This window comes from Oratosquilla oratoria, unplaced genomic scaffold (genome assembly GCF_046742065.1).
Source record: "Oratosquilla oratoria isolate Oo_2021 unplaced genomic scaffold, ASM4674206v1 SCAFFOLD65, whole genome shotgun sequence".
Lineage (NCBI taxonomy): Eukaryota > Metazoa > Arthropoda > Malacostraca > Stomatopoda > Squillidae > Oratosquilla > Oratosquilla oratoria.
The window spans coordinates 386,136-406,792 of NW_027467729.1; the positions used below are offsets into that span (position 1 = coordinate 386,136).

At 44.8% G+C, this 20,657-nt stretch overlaps 2 protein-coding genes across 5 annotated transcripts in view; one reads left to right on the forward strand and one right to left on the reverse strand.

Annotated features, from left to right (window-relative positions):
* The window catches only part of LOC143023835 (uncharacterized), a 134,852-nt gene that overhangs the window by 110,067 nt on the left and 4,128 nt on the right, over positions 1 to 20,657 (forward strand). The gene's annotated exons all lie outside the window — the stretch shown is intronic.
* Ns3 (nucleostemin 3) overlaps positions 1 to 20,657 on the reverse strand; it is a 201,248-nt gene that overhangs the window by 48,627 nt on the left and 131,964 nt on the right. For all 4 annotated transcript variants that reach the window (XM_076182469.1, XM_076182468.1, XM_076182467.1 and 1 more), the window contains one exon: positions 5,631 to 5,687. In XM_076182469.1, the coding sequence (XP_076038584.1) occupies positions 5,631 to 5,687 (57 nt within the window). The remainder of the gene's footprint in view (positions 1 to 5,630; positions 5,688 to 20,657) is intronic.

Below are 20,657 nucleotides of genomic sequence, written 5' to 3' on the forward strand. Positions count from 1 at the left end.
TTACCTCAAACCATTCACTCTCTCCATTTCTAATCCTAACATAAGCTCTACTATTCTCGTAAAAACTCTTGACTGCTCTTAACAGCTTTCCTCCTATCCCATATATCTGCAATACCTCCCACAGTGCCTTCCTGTCTACTTTGTCGTAAGCCTTTTCCAGATCCATAAAAGCCCAAAAACATCCTTCCCCTTTCCTATAGCTTTCTCACATAACTGTCTTACCACAAAAATCTGATCTACACAACCCCTACATGTCCTAAACCCACACTGTTCCTCACCAATTCCTCCTCTGTTCCTCTCCTAATCCTCTCAATCAAGACCCTCCCATAAGCCTTCCCAACTACACTCAACAAGCTGATCCCTCTGAAACTACTACACTCACACTTGTCCCCCTTTCCCTTATAAAGCAGACCTAAACAGGCACTCCTCCAGTCCTCCAGCACTCTACCCTCTCTTAAACAAACATTAAATAATCTCACCAGCCAGTCCACCATAACAGTACCTCCTTTCTTCAGACATTCTGCATGGCATCCATCCAACCCAGGTGCCTTACCTGCTCTCATCATCTTAACAGCAGGTTTCACTTCATCCTTCCCTATATCTCCTTCATTTTCCTCACTCATCACTCTCATTTTCTTAGCACTTCCCACTGCAACTACCTTTCCCTCCCTATCCTCCTTCACATTTAGCAACTCCCAAGGCTTATGGGAGGATCTTGATTGAGAGGATTAGGAGAGGAACAGAAGGAGTAATTGGTGAGGAACAGTGTAGATTTAGGACAGGTAGAGGTTGTGTAGATCAGATCTTTGTGGTAATACAGATATGTGAGAAAGCTATAGGAAAGGGGAAGGATGTTTTTTGGGCTTTTATGGATCTGGAAAAGGCTTATGATAGGGTAGACAGAAAGGCACTGTGGGAGGTTATGCAGATATACGGGATAGGAGGAAAGCTTCTGGGAGCTGTCAAGAGTTTTTATGAGAGTAGTAGAGCTTGTGTCAGGATTGGAAATGGAGAGAGTGAGTGGTTTGAGGTAAAGGTGGGACTTCGTCAAGGATGCGTTATGTCACCCTGGCTGTTCAACTTATACATGGATGGGGTGGTGCGAGAGGTAAATGCAAGGGTAGTGAGCAAGGGATTGGAGATGGTTAAAGAAAATGGAGAAAAGTGGGAGGTGAGCCAGCTGTTGTTTGCGGACAACACTGCGCTTGTGGCAGGATCGGAGGAGGGATTGAGGAAGTTGGTGACAGAGTTTGGGAGAGTGTGTGATAGAAGAAAGCTAAAGATAAATGTGGGTAAAAGCAAGGTGATGAGATGTACAAGGGGTGAAAGTGGCAGTAGACAGGAAGTGAGCATTAAGGGAGAGCGACTGGAGGAAGTGGATAGTTTTAGATACTTGGGTGCAAATGTGGCAGGAAAAGGTGGAGTGAAGGTGGAGGTAGAATGTAGATTGAGAGAAGCGAGTAAATGCCTTGGTGGATTAAAGAGTGTAATGAGGAATAGACATTTGGGAATGGATGCTAAGAGGAGACTGTATGAAGGAGTGATTGTGCCAACAGCACTGTATGGGGCAGAAACATGGAACATAAGAAAAGAAGAGAGGAGTTTGAATGTGTTTGAGATGAGGTGTCTGAGAAGTATGATGGGGGTTACTAGGCTAGATAGAGTGAGAAATGAGGAGGTGAGGAGGAGAACAGGGGTGGAAAAGGAGCTGGGAGATAGGGTTGATGAAAGAATATTAGGATGGTTTGGACACATGGAAAGAATGAGTGAAGAAAGACTAGTAAAAGAGGTATGGAATGCAGATGTGGAGGGAGTGAACATGAGGGTGACGTCCTAGGATGAGGTGGATAGATGGGGTGAAGGGGGCTTTGGGGAAAAGGGGAATGTCTGTTGAGGAAGGACGGGAGAGGACAGAAGACGGGTGAATGGAGAATGGTTGTATATGGATGATGATGTGATTGCATGAGGTGGAATGGGTGGGGGGATGGGGGGTGAGGTAGTATGTGTGAGCAAAATTTGACGCAGCCCGAAGGGATTTCTCCCCGTCTTCTCCTTTTATGCAATGGGGGGACAGAGAGGGGGGATCGCCGATTTAATGAAGCGGCCTTGCTGTTGATGTGCTGTGTCTTGCGACACTGCTTCTGACCCAGGGCAGCGGACAAGGTGCAGGGATGACCCGTCATCCAGGAGGTGCTCAGATAGGAGGGAGGGTGGAGGGGTGTGGAATGTATTCAGGGATGGAATGGGTGGAAATGATTTTATGCCTTTCCCTTTTTGGCTACCTCCCTTGTAAGGGGGAAAAAGCCTTGGTATATGTATGTATGTATTTTACATAGTAAATAGTAGTCCTTGGTACATATGTACTTCTTCAGTCTTATTACTTCACATGCGTTTCTTTCTTTCCTACTAAAGTAACTGATTAGTTATACAAATACTTTGAATGTATTAATACTCATGCATATGTACACAAAAGCTTTAATCCTCCTCATATGAAAAGTGGCTGAGTCAAAGCAAAATTACAAAAATGATGGGGTACCTACTCCTCTTACTCTATCTTATTTTTGGAGAAAAAAATAAATAATAATAATAAATAAATAAAATAAATAAGTGCAGTAATCCCACCCATATACTCACTACCCAAACACCTTGTGGCTCAATTAGTTCAGATAATGGGCAAGAGTACTGTACTTGTAGGCCAAAAGGTTGTTGTTGTCGTTCCCTAGACTGTCTGTCCGAGCAGTCCCGTCTCCCCAAGGAACGCCACTGCCGAAATTGGGTTTTCCCACAAATCCTTTATAGAGTGTATGTTGTGTTGTTTGTGTGCATGATTGTGTATAATGCAGTTTCCATTATGTGTTGTATGGTATGGGGTGAAGTGTTACATCCTGGGCAGCTGTTCACAATGCAGTCATCCAGCCTCTTCTGGTAGCTTAGAAGTGCTGGGTGGTGGCCGCACCGCAGTCTGGCCAGGTGGACTCTGTCCTTTCGCGGGAGAGAGGATTCAGAAGGGTGAACATCAGGGGGTCTGGCATGCAGCAGTGTGTTGTCTTTCAGTGTGTTAATGGAGCGGTGAGTGATATGATTATGAATATGTTTCCGGAGGCTGGTATTTGGTGGTTGTGGAAGAAGAGAAGAGAGTATCTGTGTGTGATACAGGTCTTTGGGTGTTGTTTTAATGTTTCTTGGTGTGTGTGGGTGTTCTGCTATGTAGTGTAGCGGGTGTGATGTGTTTGTGGTGGCTGCAGCAAGTGTTTGTGTGCCTCTCATGTCGAGGCAGTCCTTGACTTTGAGGACTTTTGTTTCATGGTGTAAATGGCCTGTAATTGTTTTTAGGGCTTTGTTTTGTATGATTTGAAGGGTGTTGTGGTGTGTCTCACTGAGATTAGGAGCCCATGCAGGACTCACATAATTCATCACTGAGCGTATGCATTGTTTGTATATTGTTGTATTAGTTTCTTTGTTTTGTCCAAATGTTGTTGCAGGGATTAACTTAAGTGCGTTAAGTCTAGGTGTGCATTTGTTTTTTATGTTTGTGATGTGTTGTTTGAAAGATATGGATGTATCATATGTTACACCAAGAAGTTTCAGTGTGTTTGTGTGTGGTATTAGTGTTGTTGATGTAGAGATGAGGTATGTATTTGTGTTCTTTTGTCCAGTTGGTGGGAAGTGTTGCTGTAGATTTGGTTGAAGCTATTTTGAGTCTGTGATGAACCATGTGTTGAGTGTATCAAGGTATGGCTAGATTATTTCTGCAGCTTTGTCTGTGTTACGATGTGTGCATGTGATTGTTATGTCGTCTGCGTAGGAAGAGATTTGTATTTCTGAGGTGTCTGGTGTGGGTAAGTCATGCATTTATAGATTAAAGAGCATGGGGAATAGAACAGAGCCCTGTGGTACTCCATTCTTAATGTTTCTGATGTGCGATGATTGGCCGTTATATGACACATAAGTATTCCTACCTGCCAGATAATTGGTCAGCCATCTTTTGGTGTTATTGTGCATGTCTGTGTTATATATTTTATTTGTTAGGTTGTGACGGGGGATAGCACCGAAAGCTTTACTAATGTCTAATGTTATAAGAAGTGTTGTGTGGTGGGGCCTATCTGAATTGATGCCATCTAAAATTCTTTGTGTGAGGTTTATCAGAAGAGTGTTTGTGGAGTGTAGTGGCCTAAAACCGTGTTGTGAGTCAGCAAGGGGAATATGTGGTGTAACAAGTTGAAGTATTAGGCGTTCAATGACTTTAGAGGGGGTGCAGAGAAGTGTGATTGGGTGGTGCGCTGTTGGGATTGTTGGGTCTTTGTTCGGTTTTGGAATGGTGATTATTTTACCATGCTTCCAGATGTCGGGTAGAGTGTTGTGTGAATAGCTATAGTTTGCAATGTTTGTGAGTGCATGTATACCTTGTGGTCCAATGTGTTTTAGGTGGATGTCACTTATGTTATCAGGGCCTCAGGCAGATGAGTGCTTGAGATTATGTATTATGTGTTTTGTCTGACTGTCTATGAAGTGTGTATAGTCTGAGTCTGTGGGAAAGTCTTTCTTACGTCGAATAGTGTGTCGGTCGTCTGTGCAAAATGATTTATGAGTGTGTTTGCTTGTTGTCTGTTTGAGGATAGATTGTCTGTTGTTGTGATTATTGCTGCGTGAGAGCATGTTGTGTTACTGTTGGATAGTGTAATGCTATTGAGTGTTTTGTACAATTTGCTGGTGTTTGTTTTGTGATCAAGTGTATTGATAAAGTTTTGCCAATTTTGTGTTTTTTGTTCGTGTATTTTATTGGCAATCACAGTGTTTAGTGTTTGTATTTGGTCTGCTATGTTTTGAGGGATAGGTGTGGGGGTATTGTGTTTAAGCATGTCTCGTTGTCTGATGAGGCCTTGGATTTCTGGTGTGAAGTTGGGGTTGTGTGATTTTCTGTTGCCTCTAGGGATGTATCTCTTCTCTGCATTTTGTATGATTGTATTAAAAGTGTGCACAGCATTGTTTATGTTTGTGATTGGTGTACTGTTAAGTATTCCAAAATGTTGTTCTGTCTCTTCCGTAAAAGCTTCCCAGTTACTCTTGTAATTGGTGTATGTGTGTCTGTGGCCAACTGGGGTGCATCTTGTTTTGGTGATGATAATTGGAAGGTGGTCAGAACCAAGGGTTCCGACCACTCTCCATGATGTTGTTGGGGTTAGGCAGGGGGAGCAAAAGGTGATATCAGGAGAGGAGGGAGTGTAGAGGGCTTGGTGTGGGATATGTGTATGATTATGTGTGTTGTTCATGATAGTCAATGAGTCAAACTGAGTCTGTATATCAAGCCCTCTGTCTGTGTCAGGGTTGTCAACATACCAGGCAGATGACTTGGCGCTGAAGTCACCACCCATGATCAGGTTGGGAATTGAGGCTAGTTGGCTAAATTGAGGCCTGAAGGTGTTTGGAACCGTGGGGGATGATTGGGGGGGGAACTTACATGTTAACTATTGTCAGTGTTGATTTGTTGGCCAAAAGGTTGACTGATGTTATGCCTTCCCTGTCATTCCTTCAAGTCCTTTTGAAAGCATATCCCTTACCATTGAAGTCACAAATACATAAAACCCTATGGTCCAATATGAGAGAGATTACTGAAAAAAAACAAAACATACCTGTATTCTAACTTGTTGAGGTGTGGGCTGCTGCTTAGGGAAATACTTTTCTGCCTCCTGTAAGAAACAAGTCTTATGAAGATGGCATCATACACATACCAAGGGCTTTTTTCTCCTCTTACAAGGGAGGTAGCCAACGTTAAAAGGCATAAATCCACTCCCAAACCATTGCATCCCCACATACTCCACTCACATTCACCACAGCTCCCTCCCTCTTTTCTTGGCTCCTCCTAGATGACAGGTCATTTGTGCATCTTGTCCACTCCCCTGGGTCAGAATCAATGCAATGAGACAAAGCATATCCACTGCAAGGCTATTTCATTTAATCTGCAACCCCCACTTCCTGTCCCCTCATGCAGAGAAAAAGATGGGGAGAAATCCCTTCGGGCTGCATCAAAGTATCATTCACTCATACTCCCTAAATCCTCCCATCCCCCACCCATTCCCTTCCATGTAGCACGGCATCATCCATACACAAACATTCTCCATTCACCCCTATCTTTTTTCTTCTCCCTTCCTTCTTCAACAGACATTCCCCTTTCCCAATGCCCCTTTTACCCCATCCATCCATCTCATCCTTGGTCATCCCCTCATGCTCACTACATCCACCTCTGCCTTCCACACCTCTTTTATTAACCTCTTCACTCCAGGGCACATCGCACGTCTGGCAGCATTAGCTGCCCGACGTGCGATGTTGCGTCATAATAATCGCATTATAAAAAATAAAGTCAGTGCTCAATCGTTTGTTCTCTTTCACCCGTGTATTTTGATAACCATAGAAAATTGATGAAGCCAGTTTAGAGAGAATGGAAATTACGTAGGTATGACTACAATAAATATAATCAAGATGGCGACATCGGCATCATCGAGTACCCACTTGCTCCTCATGCCGCCTACGTAGGCGTCACCGTATGGAAGTGGTTAACCTCTTCACTGCGGGGCACATCGCATGTCTGGCAGCATTAGCTGCCCAACGTGCGATGTTGCGTCATAATAATCGCATTATAAAAAATAAAGTCAGTGCTCAATCGTTCATTCTCTTTCACCCGTGTATTTTGATAACCATAGAAAATTGATGAAGCCAGTTTAGAGAGAATGGAAATTACGTAGGTACGACTACAATAAATATAATCAAGATGCCGCCGTCGGCATCATCGAGTACCCACTTGCTCCTCATACCGCCTACGTAGGCGTCACCGTATGGAAGTGGTTAAAATGATGAAAGCAGGTAAGGCATCTGGTCTGGATGGATGCCATGCAGAATGTCTAAAAAAAAAGGAGGTACAATGATGGTGGACTGGCTGGTGAGGATATTTAATGTTTGCTGGAGAGAGGGTAGAGTGCTGGAGAACTGGAGGAGTGCCTGTATAGTTCCAATTTACAAGGGAAAAGGGGACAAGTGTGAGTGTAGTAGTTTTAGAGTGTAGTTGGGAAGGCTTATGGGGGGATCTTGATGGAGAGGATTAGGAGAGGAACAGAGGGAGTAATTGGTGAGGTACAGTGCAGACTTAGGACAGGTAGAGGTTGTGTAGATCAGATTTTTGTGGTAAGACAGTTATGTTAGAAAGCTATAGGAAAAGGTAAGGATGTGTTTTGGGCTTTTATGGATCTGGAAAAGGCTTATGACAGGGAAGACAGGAAAGCACTGTGGGAGGTTTTGCGGATAGACGGGATAGGAGGAAAGCTTCTAGGAGCTGTCAAGAGTTTTTACGAGAGTAGTAGAGCATGTGTCAGGATCAGAAATAGAGAGAGTGGTTCAAGGTAAAGGTGGGACTTCGTCAGGGATGTGTCATGTCACCCTGGCTGTTAAACTTATACATGGATGGGGTCGTGTGAGAGGTAAATACAAGGGTGGGGAGTCAGGGATTGGAGATGGTTAAAGAAAATGGAGAAATGTGGGAGGTGAGCCAGCTGTTGTTTGTGGACGACACTGTGCTTGTAGCAGGATTAGAGGGATTGAGGAAGTTGGTGACAGAGTTTGGGAGAGTGTGTGATAGAAGAAAATTGAGGATAAATGTGGGTAAAAGTAAGGTGATGAGATGTACAGTGGCCGCGAAAAGTTTGGGCGCAAAATTATAGGCGCCCCAACTTTCCCCTAAACTCAAAACATGCGAAAAATACAACTTTCCACCCAAACTTTTTGCTATTTTTCAATGCTAGCGTTTGTACCCGTATTTAGCCGAGACAATACACACTATTTGGCAACTCTGTTTAGGCGCACTCAATGTCACATGGAGTCACTTTCTAAACATCTCTCACGGAGAGTAGTCTTTTTTTTGCGGTGGTCTCTGTTTTTGTGCCTTGATATCTCCGTAATGGGAAGTGGTAAAGAGCTGGTTCTAACTGCCTCCTACGGTTATTAGGAGGCAGTTAGAACAGTAGAAGTACAATTTGATATCTTCCTTGGCCGACCAGAGTGATGCTTTTGAGTAGGAATGATGTCACTTCCTTCGTCTCGAAATTTCTTGGTCCACTTTTGCACTTGACGCCCTCCAATTCCCACACGAGTAGCAATATCTTTACACTTATAACCCTCCTTATAGAGGGTTATGATTGTAACAACTGTGTCTCTTTCCAGCTCTTTACCACTTCCCATTACAGAGATATCAAGGCACAAAAACAGAGACCACCGCAAAAAAAAGACTACTCTCCGTGAGAGATGTTTAGAAAGTGACTCCATGTGACATCGAGTGCGCCTAAACAGAGTTGCCAAATAGTGTGTATTGTCTCGGCTAAATACGGGTACAAACGCTAGCATTGAAAAATAGCAAAAAGTTTGGGTGGAAAGTTGTATTTTTCGCATGTTTTGAGTTTAGGGGAAAGTTGGGGCGCCTATAATTTTGCGCCCAAACTTTTCGCGGCCACTGTACAAGGGGTGAAAGTGGCAGTAGACTGGAAGTGAGCATTAAGGTAAAGCGACTGGAGGAAGTGGATAGTTTTTGATACTTGGGTGCAAATGTGGCAGGAAAGGGTGGAGTGGAGGTAGAATGTAGATTGAGAGAAGTGAGTAAATGCCTTGGTGGATTAAAAAGTGTAATGAGGAATAGACATTTGGGAATGGATGATAAGAGGAGACTGTATGAAGGAGTGATTGTGCCAACATCACTGTATGGGGCAGAGACATTGAACATTAGAGAGGAAGAGAGAAGGAGTTTAAATGTGTTTGAGATGAGCTGTCTGAGAAGTATGATGGGGGTTACTAGGCTAGATAGTTAGACCATTCGTGTCACGGGATAAAATAGATAACAAGGTTAAAATATTAAATTCTAAAAATCAAAACAACTACAACGTTACTGTCTGATTAATTATTAAAATAACCTACGGATGATTGAGAGTCGCTATAAATGGTAAAATCATTAAAATCTGAATAAAAATTAAATGCTTCAAAGCGAGTAAAATTGCGTAAAGTTCAGCCGTAAAAACAGATTAGGTGAAGGGTAATTTTGCTGTGAAAGTTTGAGATGATGTAACGGCTGCGTAGCCCACACCAGCAGGAGATTTTGACCCGTCAGTATAGACTGCGATGGAGTTGGCATGTAATTCTTTATGCTCCTCAAATGAGGCAGCAACGATGTAGGGCAGGTGCCCACTTTTTGACCGTTTCATGGGGCAGAACTCAGGAATGGGCCTGCACCAAGGTGGGGTATCAAAGTTTCTGGCCTCAGACACCTTAAGGGGGCAGCCACTTCCCTCCTCAAGTAGACGGAGCGCGCGTAGGTACGGTGGGACTGAAGCTGATCTTTTGGTGTTGTCCGTATCCCTGAGTCTCTCGTTATTAACCACGTCAAAAGATGGTATCTTTCTGAACGATTTGCACTTGAAGTAAAAGGAGAGTAAAAGTTGCTCCCTTCGGTTAGAGAGCGGCAAATTGCCAGAGAGGACGTAGAGGGATTCGACAGGAGAGGTACGGTAGGCACTAGTACACAGTCGCAAAGCCTGGTGGTGTACTGTATTGAGGGAGCGGAGGGACGTCGCACTTGCCGAGGAATAGATCTGGCACGCGTAATCCAGCCGTGATCTTATGAGGGCGTGGTATAATCTGAGGAGTGAAGGCTGGTCTGCTCCCCAGTCGTATCCAGAAACCGCCTTTAAGATGTTGAGGGCGGAGTGGGAAGATCGTCTAAGACTGAGGATGTGGCTGTTCCACGTAAGGTGCTGGTCAAAAATTACCCCAAGAAACTTAGTTGACTGTTCATAGGGTATTGGAATGCCTCCCATGATAATATGTGGAGGAACATTCTGGCGCGATCGTTGTTGAGGCCTGCAAAAGTGCATCGCCACCGTCTTCGATGAGAAGAATCGGCAGCCTCTGCGAGAGCCCCAGGAAATAGCAGCATTTACACTGCGCTGAGTGCGTGTAATTGCTGTGAAAAGGTTTATGGAGGAGAAGTACAAAAGGAAGTCATCAGCGAAGAGTGAGCACTGGAGCGAAGTGTCTGCCTCAGCAACCGCCTGGATTATCCCATTGATGCTGACCAAGAACGAGGTGGGGCTGATGCTGCTGCCTTGGGGGACACCTTGCTCCTGGGGCTTGGGCAACGAATATGCTCCACCGATCTTCACCCTCAAGAGTTCTATCTGATATGAAAACTCGAAGGAAGGAAAACATCCTACCCCACACTCCCATCTCGAGGAGGATCAAGATACCCCCTCTCCAAGTCATGTCGTACGCCTTCTCTAGGTCGAAGAAGACAGCGATGGTATTCATGTTGCGCACTAGGGCGTCCTGCAAGTGTGTCGAAAAACGGAGCAGAGGATCTAAGGTGGAGTGGTGTCGGCGAAAGCCAAACTGGTAAGGGATGAGGTGGCCTCTACTCTCCAGATGGTGGGTAAGTTGAAGGTAGACCATCCTCTCAAACACCTTGCATAACACACTCGTCAGGGCGATCGGCCGGTAACTAGAAGGGATCTGGTGATCCTTGCCTGGCTTGGCTATGGGGACCATTGTAGACGGTCGCCAAAGTGATGGTAAAAGACCAGAGTACCAAATCCTGTTATATATCGTCAGAAGGGTTGTGAGAGCCTCCGAAGGAAGGTGGTTAATCATGTCGACACTAATCGTGTCATCGCCTGGGCTAGTATTTGGCGTCTGGTCGATGGCGTGCTTGAGTTCGCAGAGGGAGAAAGGCAGATTGTAGGTTTCAGTGTCTGTGGGAGGGTGGTCATCAAAATTCGTCACGTGATCCGGTAGCTGGAGTTCTCGATGTAGGGCAGTAGAGCTGGAAACATGGGAGAAGTGTGTGGCGAGTTCCTCGGCCACCTCGCACGGGTCTGAGACAATGGTGTCATTTATAAGGAGGGACAGCTGAGGAGATGGTATGTACCTGCCGGAAAGCTTCTTCACTCGGTTCCAAACTGATGCCGAAGGCGTCGACGTTTTAATGGTCGATATGTAGTTCTGCCATGACTTGCGCTTTGCCTCCTTCATATACTTTCATTTGATCGCAACCGCTTTCTGGTACACCATCTTATTGGTCTCCATCGGAAGGTGACGGAAACGCCGGTAGCAGGAATGAGCAGTGTCACAAAGCTTCCAGCAGGTGGTGTCCCACCAAGGAACAGGCAGCCTGCCAATCGGCGGGCAGCTAACCGGTATAGAACCGCCGGCGGCGTTAAGAACAATTGAGACGAATTGCTTATAACCTTGAATCAGGTCGTCCATGTGTAAGTCACTTAGTTCGGAGCACAGCTCCCCAAAGAGTGACCAATTTGCCGCTTTCAACTTCCACCTTTGGGGCTGGGAGATGGGGGGGGAGGAGAAACACAAGAAACTACTACCGGATAGTGGTCGCTGCCATGTAAATCCACACACACCCTCCAGGAGAAGTCCACGAGGACCGCTGAAGTGCAGATCCCAAGATCCAGGACAGTAGTGTCGAGGAAGATGTTATGATAAGTCGGGTTTTCATCGTTCATGAGGGAGACCTCATTCTCCAATAAAAGTTTTTCAATGGCGCGGCCCTTCTCGTTACGGGAAGAGCTATGCCATAAAGGACTGTGTGCATTCAGGTCACCAAGAATAATAAATGGGGGTGGGATTGCATCGACAAGTTCTTGAATGTCGGAAGCACGAACGCTAGAGCTTGGCGGCAGGTATAGGGAGCAGATTGTGTAGCTCTTACAAAGGATGGCCCGTACAGCGGCCGCCTGGAGAGTTGTGTGCAAAGGGATGGTAGTGTGTTGAACGCTTGCGTGGACGACTATCGCAGCACCACCACTGCTTGGAGAACCAGCTGCAGGAACAGTACCATAGAACCTGTAGTTCATACCTAGATTATAGTGACTGGAGGGAAGCATAGTTTCTTGAAGACAGACAACTCCGGGTTGTGTTCACGGAGGAGACACTTCAACTCCTCCCCGTTTGCACGGAGACCTCGGATGTTCCATTGAAGGAGTGTTGTGGGAGGTGAGAATTTGAGGGATTAATTAGAGTGCCGCCCCCCGATGGGGAACGGCTTAAGTTGGCCATCATGGGGTTTACGAGATTCGTGTCCCATAGGAGTTTTTTGAGGTAAGATCTTGGCTCTCTGGTCTCTTTCTTTTGGTCTTTGTTCTGGAGATTTAGAAGACGGATCGGGATTAGAAGGCGGTTGTTTCTCCAACGGATCTGGTGTGGTTTTGATAGGGTGAGGCTGTGTAAACTTTTTATTGGATCTGGAGGACACTAAAGGAGGAGGTTGAAGGGATGTTGGAGGGTGCGGTCTTGGATGGGCAGTCGCTCGAGTCACCATCGGGCAGGGGTTGTTTCTGGGGAAGCTTCTTGCCGGAAAGGGCAGGGGGATGTTTAGGTAACAGCGGGAGTGATGGAAGGTCCAAAAGCGAAGTTGTGGAGTTGCTTGGGCTCTTCATCACAACGTCTTCGGTACCAGGAATCTCCCCATCCTGCACAGACGACGGGGTGGAGATGGATGTCATCTGGGGGAAGTCACTCATTGATGAAGAGTTGGCGCTAGATTGCGCCATTGGGGGCTGAGAGCTTGATTGCCCCGAAGAGGGGGACTTTTTTTCAAAGGATGGTGTGGGTAATCTATAAACCTTAGTAGGAGACTTTGATGACTTGCTGGGTTTAGAGTTGTTCCGGGGCGATCGTGACTTACTGGTTTCAGGGCGCTTCTTCAGTGATCTATCAGAAGACATCACGGGTCAAGAAGAAGGATTAACTGGATCCAGAGTGCCAAGATCGGATGTATTTGTCAGATGTAGAGGGGGAGAAACAAGCATAAGAATACCATCGGTGACGCGAGATATGATACGCTGGGAGGTCGACTGGCGTGAAGATTGAGAGGGTTGCGTGGGGACAGTCGCAGTGGATGATGTGGCATCCGGATGTGATGAGGGAAGGAGCGACGGGTTAGCCTTTACTGAAGTCTTCGTTGCCGACGCGTAACACGCGGGGTGCTGACCCCCCTGTAGGATGGCTGCCGCACCGCGAAAACTGGTTTGGTTATTGTATGCAGTTTCTGAGACCAGTCTCTGCCAGGAGTGTTCCTCACACTCCTTTGAGAATGTGCGGTGAGCGCCATTACAAGCAGCGCAGGTTGGCGCAAGATCGCAGCATTCACCCTCAGTGACGTGGGATGGTTTGGCACAGTTGCTTCAGAGGGTAGGAGAACCACAGATCTTGGAGGAGTGACCGTACCGCAGGCAGCAGGTGCACGTCCTTGGTGCTTGAACGTAGGATCTAACCGTACAGCGGTGGGGTCCAATCACGATCACGTCTGGGGGATTTGGGTCGGAGAACTTTAATATTATTAGTGGCGTTGGGACAAACTTTTGTTCTCCTGGGCTGTACTTGGACACTATGTGGGTATCCAAAACGTTCTGGGGGCACATGTTAAGGAGGGTAGTGGTTGGAAGGCTACTAAGGGAAGAGTTAAAAATCTTACCCTTTGAGCCATTATAGTCATCATATGGAGAAATCTTGAGGATTCCACTGCCATAAAAATCTCTGGACGTACCCTGGAGCATAAATCCCTGGTGGGGTCTTACCTTCACTAGGTAGGTGTTGTGACCAAAGCGCGTAAAGTTTTCTGGAGTGAGTGGAGGGTTGGCGATCATTTTGTTGATCATATTGAATATTAGGACATCGTTACTGCCCTCCTCGACAGTCACTAGGTTATACACGGGGGCTAAAGCATAAGGATGGGGACGTTCAGGGAGCTCGGGAGTAAGGTATGTATCATTAGGGACGAAGTCATCATCTTGTTCTTCAATATTTTATATTTTTAGGCTGGAACATTTTAAGATCGAATCTGCGATTTTATTACCATTGAGGGCAACTCTGGCTGCAATGCATTCTGATGGAGATAAGAAACGCACATAAAAGTTGTTATAATTTGACTTAACATGAGAGATACGTTCGACAGTACCAAAAGGGGTAACTAGCTTCATAAGCTTGAAAAAGTTTAGGCGCCTTGGGGCATTCGATGCCAAGGAGTCTTTTATTTGGGGTAGACGACGCTGTCTTACCAGCTGCGTCAGCTGGAGCCGGATTTAGGGGGCCGTCCACCCCACTAAAAGGGGATTTTTTTCATGATTGGCTGCCAAGGCCAGGTTGTAAGTGAGGATAGGGAGGACGGCACCAGGCGGAGCCTCACGCCTGGGCTAGGACTTGGATCGAAATCCTACTGCACCGGCTTACCATGCTGCAATGCAGGCGCCCTTCGAGGTGGCATGATACCCTGCCACCAACGAACCTATTGGCAGGGACGCATTACTGTAGGATGGGTGTAGCGCCGCTACTGAGAGGGGCGGCTGAAAATTAGGTCGGAGGGAGGGGACAGCAAGCGGAAGAGAAGAGAAGAGTGGAAAAGGAAGTCTAAGAGGAAGCCCTGTGCAGGGAAACAAGAGCCCCGCTCAGGGATCGGCATGAGGAGGTAAGGTATATGTATGTATCTTCCCAAACTCCATCACTAACTTCCTTATTCCCTCCTCTGATCCTACTACAAGCACAGTGTCATTAGCAAACAACAACTGGCATATCTCCCATTTTTCTCCATTTTCTTTAACCATCTCCAATCAATGGCCCATTACCCTTGAATTTACCTCTTGCACCACCCCATCCATATATACACTGAACAGCCATGGTGACATGACACATCCCTGGCAAAGTCCCACCTTTAGATCAAACCACTCACTCTTTCCATTTCTTATTCAGTCTCTACTATTCTTGTAAAAACCCTTGACTGCTTTTAACAGCTTTCCTCCTATCCCATATATCTGCAATACCTCTCACAGTGCCTTCCTGTCTACCCTGTCATAACCTTTATCCAAATCCATAAAGGCCCCAAAAAATCTTTACCTTTTCCTAAAGCTTTTTCACATATCTGCTTTACCACAAAAATCTGTTCCTCACCAATTACTCCCTCTATTCCTCTCCTAATCCTCTCAATCAAAACACTCCTATAAGCCTTCCCAACTACATTCAACAAACTGATCCCTCTGAAACTACTACACTCACACTTGTCCCCTTTTTCCTTGTAAAGAGGAGCTATACAGGCACTTCTCCAGTACTCTGACACTCTACCCTCTTTTAGACAAAACATTAAACAACCTCACCGGCCAGTACTCCATCCCTTTCTTTAGACACTCCACATGACACCCATCTATCCCAGGTGTCTTACCTGCTCTCATTATTTTAATAACTGCTTTCATTTAATCTTTTCTTATTTCTTCTCCATTTTCCTCATTCACCACTGACATTTTCTTAGTGCCTCCCACTGCAACCTCTGTATCCTCCTTCACATTTAGCAACTCCCTTAGCCAACTAGCCTCAATCCCCAACCTGATCATGGGTGGTGACTTCAACACCAAGTCGTCTACCTGGTATGTCGACAACCCTGACACAGACAGAGGGCTTGATATACAGACTCAGTTTGACTCATTGACTATCATGAACAACACACATAATCATACACATCCCACACCAAGCCCTCTACACTCCCTCCTCTCCTGATATCACCTTTTGCTCCCCCTGCCTAACCCCAACAACATCATGGAGAGTGGTCAGAACCAAGGGTTCTGACCACCTTCCAATCATCATCACCACCAAAACAAGATGCACCCCAGTTGGCCACAGACACACATACACCAATTACAAGAGAGCTAACTGGGAAGCTTTTACTGAAGACACAGAACATTTTGAAACACTTAACAGTACACCACAAACATAAACAATGCTGTGCACACTTTTAATACAATCATACAAAATGCAGAGAAGAGTGTCATGCCCTAAGCTCAGTTTTTGTGTGTTACATCAAACTCTAAAACAGAGTTTGAGTAATTCATACAATCCAGAGTCTCAGAGAAGAATCGCCCCTTTATAGATACATCCAACACGCCAGGATAAAGAAAGAAGATATACAAAATCACTGAAATATTTACTAACACAACTAGTGAGAATATCTCTTACTTACAAGTACCGACAATGCGCAGAGGTCGAGTGCGGAGGGAGCAGCGTGGGTGACCTCACCCCCTGATTTATACCCCAACTGCACAACACAAGTGCTATTGCCCAATGCCAACTTATCTTAATATACATTTCCTATCCCTATCCACCCAACTCCACACATCCATTACTTCCTTTATTTATGCATGGAGAGGGTTCACAATAATTCCCTAGCTTATACCTTAACCTACAAGACAATGAGGTAGAAAGGAGGGGAGGCACTACTTCGCCTTCTTCTCGATTCACGCGCCCCTTGACCTCAGCTAGCGGGTGGCGTTGGCTTCGTATCACTTCGCCGCTTGCCTACGAGAGCTTTCGCGAGCGTTCCAGGTCAACGGCCTTAGCGGACAAGGAGTCATTGTTCATTCTCACACAAAGGGGTAGCATAACACAGTGTAATTATGCTCAAGGAATAAATATGTCACATCACGAGTATGAACCCAGTGTGACGTGACAAGAGATACATCCCTAGAGGCAACAGAAAATCACACAACCCCAACTTCACACCAGAAATCCAAGGCCTCATCAGACAACGAAACATGCTTAAACACAATACCCCCACACCTATCCTTCAAAACAGCAGACCAAATACAAACACTAAACACTGTGATTGCCAATAAAATACACGAACAAAAAACACAAAATTGGCAAAACTTTATCAATACACTTGATCACAAAACAAACACCAGCAAATTGTACAAAACACTCAATAGCATTACACTATCCAACAGTAACACAACACGCTCTCACGCAGCAATAATCACAACAACAGATAATCTACCCTCAAACAGACAACAAGCAAACACACTCATAAATCATTTTGCACAGACAAGCCATCTCACTTCTCACCCTGACGACCGACACACTATTCGACGTGAGAAAGACTTTCCCACAGACTCAGGCTATACACACTTCATAGACAGTCAGACAAAACACATAATACATAATCTCAAGCACTCATCTGCCTGAGGCCCTAATAACATAAGTAACATCCACCTAAAACACATTGGACCACAAGGTATACACGCACTCACAAACATTGCAAACTATAGCTATTCACACAACACTATACCCGACATCTGGAAGCATGGTAAAATAATCACCATTCCAAAACCGAACAAAGACCCAACAATCCCAACATCGCACCACCCAATCACACTTCTCTGCACCCCCTCTAAAGTCATTGAACGCCTAATACTTCAACTTGTCACACCACATATTCCCCTTGCTGACTCACAACACGGTTTTAGGCCACTACACTCCACAAACACTCTTCTGATAAACCTCACACAAAGAATTTTAGATGGCATCAATTCAGATAGGCCACACCACACAACACTTCTTATAACATTAGACATTAGTAAAGCTTTCGATGCTATCCCCCGCCACGACCTAACAAATAAAATATATAACACAGACATGCACAATAACACCAAAAGATGGCTGACCAATTATCTGGCAGGTAGGAATACTTATGTGTCATATAATGACCAATCATAGCACATCAGAAACATTAAGAATGGAGTACCACAGGGCTCTGTTCTATTTCCCACGCTCTTTAATCTATACATGCATGACTTACCCACACCAGACACCTCAGAAATATAAATCTCTTCCTACGCAGACGACATAACAATCACATGCACACATCGTAACACAGACAAAGCTGCAGAAATAATCCAGCCATACCTTGATACACTCAACACATGGTTCATCACAGACAGACTCAAAATAGCTCCAACCAAATCTACAGCAACACTTCTCACCAACTGGACAAAAGAACACAAATACATACCTCATCTCTATATCAACAACACTGATACCACACACAAACACACCGAAAATTCTTGGTGTAACATACGATACATCCATGTCTTTCAAACAACATATCACAAACATAAAAAACAAATGCACACCTAGACTTAACGCACTTAAGTCAATCACTGGAACAACATTTGGACAAAACAAAGAAACTAATACAACAATATACAAACAATGTATACGCTCAGTGATGAATTATGTGAGTCCTGCATGGGCTCCTAATCTCAGTGAGACACACCACAACACCCTTCAAATCATACAAAACAAAGCCCTAAAAACAATTACAGGCCATTTACACCATGAAACAAAAGTCCTCAAAGTCAAGGACTGCCTCGACATGAGAGGCACACAAACACTTGCTGCAGCCACCACAAACACATCACACCAGCTACACTACTTAGCAGAACACCCACACACACCAAGAAACATTAAAACAACACCCAAAGACCTGTATCACACACAGATACTCTCTTCTCTTCTTCCACAACCACCAAATACCAGCCTCCGGAAACATATTCATAATCATATCACTCACCACTCCATTAACACACTGAAAGACAACACACTGCTGCATGCCAGACCCCCTGATATCCACTCTTCTGAATCCTCTCTCCCACAAAAGGACAGAGTCCACTTGGCCAGACTGCGGTGAGGCCACCACCCAGCAGTTCTAAGCTACCAGAAGAGGCTGGATGACTGCATTGTGAACAGCTGCCCAGGATGTAACCCTTCACCCCATACCATACAACACATAATGGAAGACTGCATTATACACAATCATGCACACAAACAACACAACATACACTCTATAAAGGATTTGTGGGAAAACCCAGTTTTGGCTGTGGTATTCCTTGGGGAGACGGGACTGCTCGGACAGACAGTCTAGGGAACGACAACAACAACAACTCCCTAAAATACTCTGCCTATCTTCCATTATCATCTCTCCATCTGCAACTTTTACTTTTCTTCTATTTGATTTGCCTTTACTTCCTCTCTTAATTTCCTTCCATAACATCTTTTTATTACTTTCAAAATTTTCTTTCATACTATTCCCCATTTCATAGCTGCTCTCCTTTATCTTATGCTTTACTCCTTTTTTCTTTGTCCTTTTCATATGATTCTTGTCCTATCTTCCAGCCAATCTGTGAATGCCCATTTCTTCTCTTCTATAACCTTCTATGGTTGATCATCCCACCACTTACTACCCTTCCTTCCATTTCCTCCCATCCTCACTGTTCTACACACCATCTTTGTACATGACTTCCTCCTTGAAATATCCCCATTCCTCCACCACTCCTAGTTCTACTCTATCCTTCACTTCCTCCCACTCCTCTTTTAGCTTCTTGTACTCACTCTCCTTTTCTTTCTTATTTAAGCAATTTACTCTAAGCACCTCCCTACTTTCTGTTGTTTTCCTCTTTTTCCATCTATGCTCCACTCTCAACTTACCTTCTACCAAAAAATTATCTGATACTCCCCCACTCTCTCCCCTAAGAACATGGACATCCAAAACTCTTCCTACTCTTATCCTGGTTACCACTATATCATTCATTAAAGTCCTATCTACCACCCTTCCATCCACCAACCTCTCTCATGTGCACTTATGTTTGAAATTTCCCTCAACACTGTGTTAGCTATCATCAAATCTCTTTCTAGACACATCTCCACCATCAACTCTCCACTATGATTTTTTCCAGAAACTCAACACTTCCCAACCACTCTGTCTATTGGTTCATCTAACAATGAGATCTCCCAATACCATTATATTGACATTTCTCCCTAATCCCTCTATGCACTCATTAAAATATATCCAAAATACCTCCCTTTCCTCGACACTCTTCTCATTACCAGGTCCATATGCACTTAAAAAGACTCACATCTCATTCCAGTTTCACCTTCATCCACATTAACCTTGAAGAAACCTCCTTTCACTCCACCACATGTTTACCTATCTTTTCACTTACTAGTATAGCCACTTCTTCTCTCCCTCATCCTCTCTTCACCACTACACTCCCAAACTCAAACTTGCCCCTCCCTTTGAACTTAGTTTCACTCAGTGCTAACCCATCCATCTTTCTTCTCACTACATACTACCTATCTCTTCTCTTTTACTCTCATCTGTACTAAACTAATACACACTTAGGACCCAAACTACTTAGGATTCTGGTTGGAAAACTCCTCCTAGACCCTATTATGCCTTTGCTTTTGTTAGGAATGTCCCCTTTGGGGCTACTGAGAGTAGGATGCATAGTCCAACCCCCTTCCTTTTTTTGTTGCCTTTTCTGACTAAGTGGGAACACTCAGTGGCAGTATTCTTTCTCCCCTACCACAGGGTTCATCAAAAAATGAAATGTATATTTAGAGAAGTGGTACAGGACAGTATCAAGAGTGGGAGGACAGCATAACAGAGGGACAGTTGCAGTATAATAAAGTAGCATCATTTCTCTATGAACAGATATTTCCTCTATCAAAGACGTAATGATGTGTGGCTCTGGTCTGTATGGGCATCACATATAGACCCTAAATTATCAGATGCATACTAGTGAGCAAAATCTAACCTCACAATAACATGCAGCCAATACCCCAGATGGGGTATAAGTGAAAATTCAGGCAATAATTATGATTATTATTTGCTTTGAGATGGATGAATGGGGTGAAGGGGGCATTGCAAAAGAGGGGCATGTCTGTTTAACAAATAAGGTTGAAGGCAGGAGGTAGGAATGAGTGGACAGTGGCCGAATATAGATGGAAGGGAGAGG